The sequence below is a fragment of the Aplysia californica genome, unplaced genomic scaffold (assembly GCF_000002075.1).
Source record: "Aplysia californica isolate F4 #8 unplaced genomic scaffold, AplCal3.0 scaffold00012, whole genome shotgun sequence".
Taxonomy (NCBI): Eukaryota; Metazoa; Mollusca; class Gastropoda; order Aplysiida; family Aplysiidae; genus Aplysia; species Aplysia californica.
In genome coordinates, this window is record NW_004797282.1 from 2,010,412 (window position 1) to 2,021,023 (window position 10,612).

Here is a 10,612-nt window from a genome sequence, read left to right on the forward strand (position 1 = left end):
GGGGATAAAGGATTCAATAAAGCTAGGAAAGATGACTCTCTCTACAATACTTGAATACAAAAGAAAAGTGGGAGAGAGATAGAAGGAGGGGTGAAGGCGGGTGATAGTGAGAAAGGCTGGAAAGAAGAGGGAAGGGGGAAAGTGATTGAAGGGGAGGGGGAGAAATGGGGGGAAGGAGAGGGGGAAAGAGAGAAGGAGGGAGAGGGAGAGAGAGTGAGGTATGATTTGATAAAGCTAGGACAGGACATTTGAATACATTGTAATTTAAGCCCTGAGCTAAAAAAAAAAGGAGAGCAGCTTATATCATTAATCCAGCCACAGCTCAAGTCACAGTTCACAGTACTGTTGGGAATGTTGCTCGGTTTTGTCAAAGTCCATATGGTGCCACAACACAGTGGAATCAGGCGCTCGCCAATTTTTTGATTTATTGGTACCATGTCATAACTGAGTTTATTTCTTTTGCTTTTAATGTTAAAAAAAAAGGGGGGGGAAAAGCACCCCTCAAAATTAGTAGAGATATTTGTGAATGACGGAGGTTGGGGTCGACTGATGTCAGAGGTAAAATTAGCGAGAAAATGGCTGGCAAGGATTTTTTTGTGACTTACAAAGCTGAAGTGCCCTTGGACCTTGCAAATTTATATTTTGTGTGCTTTTGATCAATGTTTTTGAGTACATTATTAACAAAAATTTGTTTTTAGAAAGATAAAAAAAGGTTTTAATTGAGCTGGAAAAACAAATTGATAAAAAGTGCAGAGTGGGCAGAAAAATGTTGGTTTCTTTGATCTTAGTATTTTGACGAGCGCCTGATTTCCCAACCATGCCACACAAATAAGTTTTTACTAACAGCAAAAATACTCAGTGAAATTCTACCACACGAAATCAATAACAAAGCAATCTCCTGCAAGCCACATTGCAACCAAATACAGTGGAGTCCACTAAATTAAACCGAAATCTCTCGGACCGCTGGATTTTCTTCGCTTTGACTTAGCCAGGGATTCAATTCACAGAGGACGGTCAACAAGAAAAAATAAAAAATTGGGAATGTTATTTTCTAGTTTCTATTTGTTTCCAGCTACTCTTGCATTTTAAGCATGTTTGATTTTTTATTTTAAGCAGACTCCCCTGTACTGTAGTACTATTGTAGTCTACCGTGGTTCACAGATCAATTCTGTGGCTATACTAGAAAAGAAAGCTTCCGAGAAAACTTGATAATTAACAACTTTTTTCTGAGCATGATAAAAAAAAGTATTGAGCAAAACAGCAAGATAAACATTAAGTCTGTAAGTAATGTTTCTCAGGTTAAGTTTGGTAAGAGTTTTACAGTACACTGCCACAGCATAATGTCATATGAGTGCGTGTAAGAGATGTAGTCTGAAGAGGAACAGACTAGACTCTAGTCTGAAGAGGAACAGACTAGACTCTAGTCTGAAGAGGAACAGACTAGACTCTTAAGTTAAACAGATTTTTTCTTTTCTTTTTTAAATTGAAGTATTTTACATCCCCATTGACACAATTTAGATCCATTTAGGAGGCGGGGCTTCTGACCCTGCCTGTCAGCGTCAACCCGGGCAGAGAGGGGTGCAACATCCTAGGAGAAAGAGAGATACTCAATAAAAATTTCCTTCCACTCAAGAATTGAACTCCAGTCTCCAGCGTGTGACAATGAAGTGCCTAATTGCTACACCACAGATGGCAGTATGGCTATAAATGAAACTTTCCAAGGAAACAACAAAAAACCTCATTTTTTCTGAGCATGACCCAAAAAAAAAAAAATAATAATAATTGAGCAAGAAAGCAAGATAAACATTAAGTTTGTAAGTACTGTAGATTGAAGCTAGATAGACAGAACTCTTTTACAAAACTCTAAGAATCTTTTTTAAAATATAAACTACAGCTTAACAATAACAGTTCAATAAAGTTAGATCTATTTGTGCAATAGATCTCACTGGTTAGTCCCGATCAAACACAAAAGTTTGACTGGTTCATCAAAACATTTTAAATATATACATTACATATTCTCACAAATGTTATTCATTTTTCTCACAAAATTGTAATATGATTGTAGAAAATATTTCACCGAGTGTTTATACAAAAAAAGCATCCTTTTGATTGATCCTTCATAATTAAAGATTTTTAAAAATTATTTTTAAAGTAGGAGTCTTTACACCTCCACAGATACAATTTAGATATATATATAGAGAAGGTGGGCTTCTGACTCTACCTTTCAGGGCCATCCCTGGCTGAGAGGGATACAACATCCCAGCTGAAAGGATGTGGTAACCAATAAAAATTTATCCCAATCGCTTGCGACAGAAAAGCACCTAACTGTTGCACCACAGATGCCTGCAATCCTCCTGAAAAGTTTCCAACTTACAAATTGACACAGTAGATCAGGCGTGGGCTAACAATGGCTGTGGGTCTACCCAGTAATTAATAATGAATGTAGGTCGCAGTGAGTTGATAATTTATAACAAACAAAACTGTCTGTCTTGAAAATCACAATCAAAAGCTTGGGGCCGAGGTGGAAGAAATAATCTAACATTTTGTCTTATGAAATGCCTTTGAGAGACATCTACTACAGTGTCACTTTTAGTTTCACTTTTGAGAGCTTGGGTATTTCAACAGATGTCACCCGGTTTTCTCCTGCTTAAGCCCACGAAATATTAGGAATCACTTAATCCAGCCCGCGACTTAGACGAGCTTGCCCATGCCTGTCGTAAAATGTAAAAAAAAAAGCTATTCTAAGTGATCTAATGAAAGCTGAAAGTGAACAGTAACTAAAAAAGTATCTACATCTTCTCAGTAATCTCTGCAAAAAAAAACAACCCCAAAAAACCGAGCCTTGAGTTTTTATGATAATATTGCATAGCTGCCAACTTTTAAGAACCCAAAAAACACTCTACCAACATGGTAAGTCAAGATGTAATATACTAATTAAATATATTCATCGCTTTCACTTTCACACAGAGCCTATGTTATGTCATGTTAGGTTATGTTAGGTCATATCTGTGTGCTCTAAAAAACATACACACCATAATCCACCGGCATAAATCATGTCAGCCCTGTTTTCTTTGATTACTTTAACACTTGCAGTACCAAAGGCTCGTAGAAGAAAAAACCCTCAAGTCCCGCACCAGTTTAGAACGCTACAGCTTTGGTAGAATTTTAAAGCATTAAAATTTTTTTTAAACTTCACAGCCCGAGTAACAGCTTGAAAAATTCACAGAGTTTCGTTGTTGTTACAGATCCAGAACAAAGTTTCATCAACCATTTAGCTATCACATAGAGTTACTTCCTTTGGTATTTACTTCAGTGAAGTGACACCATTTGTTGTTTAACACTTTGCAGTCACACAGCCAGCAGTACAAAGTACCCCATCTGGTCACCCAGCCAGGAGAGCGACTGCAACGGACTTCTCGGGCCAGGCGCAGAACTGCACCAGGGGACCGGAACGGATAATTCTCTCCACCGCATTATTGTGGAAAGTGACCACAAAGTGATAAATATGTCTAGTGTGCCTAGTTGAGTTGGTGACTAATGCATGGCATCGGTGGTCAATTTCACTTCAAAATGGTAAGTGGCTGTAAAAGCCTATAGTAGCGTACATCTAGGAATACATCAAACGACAAAGACATATAAACACTGGCCTACTCAAATCCCTAATTCAAAACATATGTGAAAAGCTATATGAGCAAAACGCAAGCAAAAAATTAAGCACCCATTTTAAAAAAGCGTAGTGTACAAAATTAGCATCAACAATTTCAATACAAGAAGTAGTCGTCTGCCAAAAAGAAAGAAAAAATTAAAACTGAAATATAAGTAAGGGAACCAACCCAATTCACTAGTGACTAGCTGACTGCCTGTTAAAGACAACCTCCTTCCCAGATAAGCAGTCAAACATTCTGACAAAAAAAAACCATGTATCATCAACTTCACATCCACAATTTCCATTCATATTAAGTCACACGGTCATTTCTAGTGACAAGGGATACAACTCAAATCATACAAAAACCAAAAACAAATCTTGACAAAAAGGACACAAGAGTTTGCTCACAAAAAAATTTCAAAATATTGTCTGAATAGCGAGCATAAATAGTAGATGTAGGAGCTGTACGCCCACAGAGACACTATTTACTCCATTTAGGAGGCAGGTTGTTACACCCTGCCCGTCAAGGCCAACCCCGGCAGAGAGGGATACAATGACAAAATGAGAAAAATCAAGATGCTTGACAAAAATTCTCTGAACAGGGGAATCGAACTTCCACGTGCATTGGCATGGTGCCCAGATGCTCCAGCACAGGAGGCCTATTTAAATGTAAACTGGCATTTAATTAAAGAATTGCTTCTTTGAGTTCCAAATCTGAGCAAAATAAGCAGGTTGATCATACAGGAGAGATCATTTTCAAAAACAAAAGACCAGCATCAGTGGGTAGTGGGTAGGCATTCCGCTGCCCCACACATGAGATGCACATTCGATTTTTATTGATTATCTCAGTTTTTCTTTCTACTGGGATTTTGTATCCTTCTCAACCTTGGTTGGTCTTGACAGGCAGGGTCATAAGCCCGCCTCTTTATGATATAAATAGTGTTGAAGGAGGTGTAAAAACACCTACATTTCAAACAAAAATAATCTCAAGAAATATTCTTCAAATTGTCAGCATGCTGTTCAAATGTATTAAGCCCAAAAAGCAAAATTTTACAGGAGAGATTTTAAAAAACTTCCATTCTCTTCTCTTAAAAACTGCACCTACATTATGTGTTATTTTTTTCTTAGTTTTTTCAACATTTAGAATTTGAATTTCGACAAAATAATTCTTGAGCACATGCAAGCCATACCACTGGTTAAGAAACTGCAAATCAAAAAAGAATTTCAAAATTTTGAGCGTAGTACATTTCAACAGCTGGCCAATGATAGATGGACAATATTTTGTCATTTAAAAATATATGCAAATACATTATAGATGCAAATGAACGCAAATAAAAATGAGCGTTTTTTAAGTTATTTACGTAAGTCAACAAAAGTAGGTTTGGTTGCCAACAAAGTTATAAACATTCTTTTTGATTGTTCAACACATTATACACGGAAAACAGATAGCTTACACATTGCCTGGTAATACATTTGATCATCTTTCCAGACAATTATATGTCACGATGAGGTGGAATCAGGCGCTCGTCAGTTTTTGGACATGTGGTGTTATTGGTTTCATCTGACTGTTTGTTCATTTCTCTTGCTTTCGATGAAAAAAATACCCATCTATCTAGAAAAGATATCGAGATATTTTGCGATTGAACGAGATGGGGGTTGCCTGGTTTCGTGGTTAAAATAAGCGAGAAAACAACCACCAAAGATTGGTAACTTCAATACCTTGAGTGTCCTTGAAAACTAAAAATTTACATATTTTATGCCTTTATCTCTTTATCTCCAGGGGGGTAAACCCACTATACCAGGGCCCTTTTTTGGTACTAAATCTAAAAATGATGGAAACGTCACTAAATTGGTCATTAAATCAAAACAAGAGAACCTAATTTGATAGTTCTTCATCTAATGAATGAAATCCAGATAAAAGTCAAAAGATACCTGTTTGCGGCAAATAAGTAATATGATGTCGAAGTCATAAAGGAATGTGCTCGAGCCGCTGTCAGCAGCTCAAGGGCACAGCAGTTCCGACCACAAGCCGCTGGGAGCGGCTTGCCGGAGATAAAGAGCTAATCAACGTTTTTCAGTAAAATTTAAATGGAAATGTTTTCTCACAAGTACATAAAAGGAGTTGAGCGCAAAAACAAAAATTCAATAAAATTTGCCAAACTGGTGGAAAAATGCTTATTTCTTCGGTTTCGTTATTTTGACGAGCGCTTACTTTCACCACGATGCCTCATATATGTCTAATCATCTTGCTACTTGCACTGATATATAACGGCAAGCAATATTTAAATATATATAAAAATATAACGCTAGCAATATTTCTAATGTAAATGAGTAAAGCTCACTGATATATATATATATATATATATATATATATATATTATATAAGGCTAAGCAATATTTCTGATGGAAATAAATCTCACAATCTACACTTTTGTCTGTATGTCTTCACAGACCGCACTGTGTCAGACCTGCCAACCACCCCAGGACCAAAAAGAGAACACAGAATACAATATAACACGGATGGGTCGAACACAGAAGACACGAAATCATGCATCTGTCGAACTGTGCCTGCGGTCCCGGTTTTTGTTTTCCTCTATCTATGTAAGATATCCCTCGAACTATGGATCCCTCAAACAGCCCAGGTTGGTCCCGACAAATTCAAGCTTCCATGTTATACTGTATTTCTAAAACATGAATTAAGGGGGGGAATCAGTTTCCACAACTGCAGCAAATTAAAATTATCTAACTAACCCATCATGGTAAATAAACTTGTAATGCAAATACATTGTACACGCAAATAAACACAAAAAATAAATGCTTATCTTCACGTTATTTACATAAGTTTCGCAAATACTGCAAATAAACTCAACTAAAAACATCTGTTTTCACATTATTTATGATAAGTCTCACACAACCTGTCAGAAACGGAATTCAAGAAAAAAAAATGAATTCATGCAATTCTGATTGGGGATCTTCAATGAGCAAAGAAAAAAAGTCGGAGAGCTTTGATTTTATATAGGAATATTTGACAGGTCTGGTACACATGCACTGATATAATATAGCTGGCAATGTCTTTGAAGAATAGGAATGTCTCAGATATATATCTACGCGTCAAAGCAGCTTCAACAAACCTGATCAAAACAAAGTGATTGTTATAAGAGTCAAAATGATTATCCCTCCAAGTGTTGACGGCCGATTAAATCAGCCGTGAGTTTCATCCCGTGGTGTTGCAGCAGATTTAATCAGTCGTAATTTGAGTCGCTATTTCGGTTCATTTCTCCCGTTTTTTTTATATGACAAAACATTTCAACCCCTTTACAAATGAGCTCTACTTCCTCTTTACACTTTAATTTACAAAAATATATAGAGGCGAATGCCCTTTACCGGCTTAGTTTGCCCTTTCTCAAAAATTTTCAAACGTAATGTATAATGAAATCATATAATTTTCCATGACGTCACAGGCAACACTTGGAGAGTTTACTACAGTCATTAACAATGTCCATTATTTACAAGTTGTAAGAGTTTTCACACCCGCATCAACACAATCTCGTTTCTTGTTTCTTTAAGAGCTGAAAGACGTCCGTGCGTCACATAAAGGCAAGCATAAATAGTCATCACTGGCAGTGATTTTGTAGCTATACGTAAGCGATGATAAATAAAATAAGATAATTTCATGATAAATAAAATGGCCACTTCGTTCGTTTGGAGAGAGTTTTAAGCGGTACACTATAAATTTCTTTTTGGACTCCTAGCAACTCAAAGTTGGGCAGCTTCATTAATGTCATCAATAAACCAAACCATAACATTAAGTAGTAGAAACTGAAAAACAGACACATGGTCTGCAACGTACAACAATAAGATCACAACAACTGGTCAGTGCAGAAATAGACTCCCCACAGTTTTGCTATCTGGTGTAAACATACAACTATAAGTATATTATAAGATCACAACAACCGGTCAGTGCAGAAATACGAGGGGTGTTCAATAAGTCTTTATCCTGACTATGAAAGAACAATCATAAATGATGAAACTTGCAGAAAGTGATTTCTATCCTTCAAGAACGCTGTAGGCGAAATTTTGGGAAAATCCAGGGAGTGGTGAGAATTAAAGAATATTTTTAGCGAACGTGGTTCTTAAACACCAAAAGATAATGCAGTGAAGGCAATTCAGACAACAAAGCAGTTTGTCACCAGATATAGCACCCTCCGGTTTTTCCTTTTCCCAAATCTGAAAAAAAGTTATCAAAGGACAGCGTTTCCATACTGATGAAGATGCTATATCTGCAGTGCAGGAAAGGTTCGAGTCCCTTGTGCTCAAGGACTCTTGAAGGTCAAACAAAAATGGCAAAAGTGTGACAATTTGCTAGGTATCTATGTAAAGAAGTGAAATTGTGAGTATCAAATTAAATTTTCCAGCTTGCTTCTTTCATAGTCAGGGCAAAGACTTATTTAACTTCCCTAGTAGACCCCCAACAGTTTTGCTATTTGGAATAAACATACAAACATAAGATCACAACTGTTCCGCACAGAAAAAGATCCCTGCACAGTTTCACTATTTGGTGCATTCATGCACACCATAAGATCACAACTGAGCGGTGCAGGAAAAGATCCCTCCACCTCCCACACAGTTTTGCTACATGGTGTAAAGATATCGCGAGTTAAGTGCTATTTTGCATCAACTCCATTTACCCGGTTTTGATGTAAATCACAGTGAGAGTGTTGAATTCCGGTTGCGAAAACGGGAGTAAGTACAAAATGGAACTGAAATGTACGGAACAAGGGCTTTGACCCAAATAGTTCCGGGATCAAGTGGAAGATTCTTCATCTGCCTTGACAGAGCCATGAAGACAACTTAGACAGCAAAGCAGTGCGCTTACAAAATTCTTCCATACCCACCCTGTTCACCAGATACAGCACCCTCCGACTTTTCCTTTTCCAAAATTCCAAAAGTCGGAAATTAGAGTATGAACAATACAATAATAAAGATCACTTCTATAGCGCCCACTCCCTGGTGGCTCTAGACGATTCACAATAAAATACGATTCACATCAATATTTCATGCATACTGGTCCATTCTAAGTACAACATTTCTTTCGTCAAATACATAAACATCCGTAATCCAACAAACAACACGTACACAAAAAGCAATCACTGTGGCTACTGACCACACTACTTGGGAGAAGAATCAAAGTAGTTAGTAAAATGGGATATAAGTAAATGTGTTTTTAGATAAGTAAATGTCTTTTAGGACCACATTTAAATTCAATCAAAGTACGCGCCTCTCTTAAGCATGATGGGAGGGAATTTCAAACTGAAGGGGAAGCTATCTATAAAACTCTGTCTCCAATTTGTTAAGTTTAACTTGGCACACAAATAATTGTTTTTTATTAATTGTAAAATCCCGAGTGGATGATGGAAGCATCCAGTGAAACAAGTCCAGTCCCCTAATGAATGGTCCCAGGGTCTGATCCGATCGCAGAGTGCATGAAGTATTATTGCTAATGCAATCTCTTACAATTCCAAATAGATTTTGACTTGGAATTGTTAGATAAATATATAAACAGCTTCCTTTTCTATTTTCGGAACAGCTTTAGACATTTTATGAACATTTTACACATATTTCCCTTTACGTATTTCACAAAATCTAGAATTCCATCAAAATGTCGAAAATAATTCCGGGATCAGAGAGTTAATGGACTGTAAATTTTGAGATGAAACAGCACTCAGCTCGCGATAAGCAGACAGACCAGGGCATTTCACAGCTCAACCTGCACAATGTGAGTCTTGCTGGTGGGGTCTCTCGGGGGAGAGGTTTGTCGAGGGTGCGAGTGAGGGTAGTCGAGAGAGCTGTGGTTGTCACTGTGGACTGTCATGTTGGGGGGGCTCTCAGGAAGACTGTCGGGGGAGGTGGACGAGGGGGTCCGGCCGGTCAGTGTCTTGCCGAAGTCTGTCAGAGATACCACCTGAAAGATGGAAGAATATATATATATAAGAGGGTGGTGGGATGGGGAGATAGTGAGCGGGTGGGGGGGGGAGGAGTAAGATAGCTGGAAGGTGAAAGAATGTACATATCATTGATAATTATGTGTCACGACGAGGTGGAATCAGGCGCTTGTCAATTTTTGGGCATATGGGGTTATTGGTATCATCTTACAGCCTGGTCATTGACCTTCCTTTTGGTGAAAAAATATCCATCCATGTTGAATAGTAGTCGAGTTATTTGCGATTGAAGGAGGTCAGGGTCGCCTGGTTTCAGAGGTAAAATTAGTGAGAAAACGGCCACCAAAGTTTGTTAACTTCTATAGCTTGAAAGTCCTTGGAAACTGAAAATTTACATTTTTTTTGTGCCTTTAATCAACATTTTTCAAAAGATCCACACAAAAATGTGAGGCATCCAGGTGAAATCAGGCACTCGTCAAAATGAGATTGGAGATATTATCATTTTCCAGCCAGTTTGAGAAATTAGTTGAAATTTTTTTTTTTTGGCTCAACACCTTTTATGTCCATTTAAAAACAAATTTAAGTGTGGATTTTACAGAAAAAAGTTGATCAAAGACACAAAAAGGTAAATTTCCAGTTTCCAAGGACTCTAAAGCATTGGAAAGTACCAAGCTTTGGCAGCCATTTTCTCTCTTATTTTACCTCTGAAATCAGGTGACCCCACCTCCTTTAATCGCTTATATTTTGATTTTTATTAAAGATAAATGGGTATTTTTTTTATCGAGAGATGGATAAATGAACAAGCTTTAAGATGACACCAACAACTCCATAAGCCCAAAAATTGACGAGCGCCAGATTCCACCACGTTGTGACACAAATGTTTTTTTTAATGGTCATAAAATGTGTTGAGTCAAAAAAAAAAGAAAATTAGAACAAAATTGACCATCGGCTCAAAAAATGCAGATTTCTTTGATTTAATTGTTTTGATGAGCGCTGAATTTCATCACGATGCCCCACATATGTAGAG

At 37.4% G+C, this 10,612-nt stretch overlaps 1 protein-coding gene across 1 annotated transcript in view; it reads right to left on the bottom strand.

Moving 5' to 3' along the window:
• Nucleotides 1-7,553: 7,553 nt before the first annotated feature.
• Nucleotides 7,554-10,612, bottom strand: part of LOC101857220 (phospholipid phosphatase 2) — a gene marked incomplete in the record, with an annotated part of 12,562 nt that continues 9,503 nt past the window's right edge. Inside the window, 1 exon segment of the mRNA XM_005090098.3 lies at nucleotides 7,554-9,608. Coding sequence (XP_005090155.2) covers nucleotides 9,402-9,608 — 207 coding nt within the window.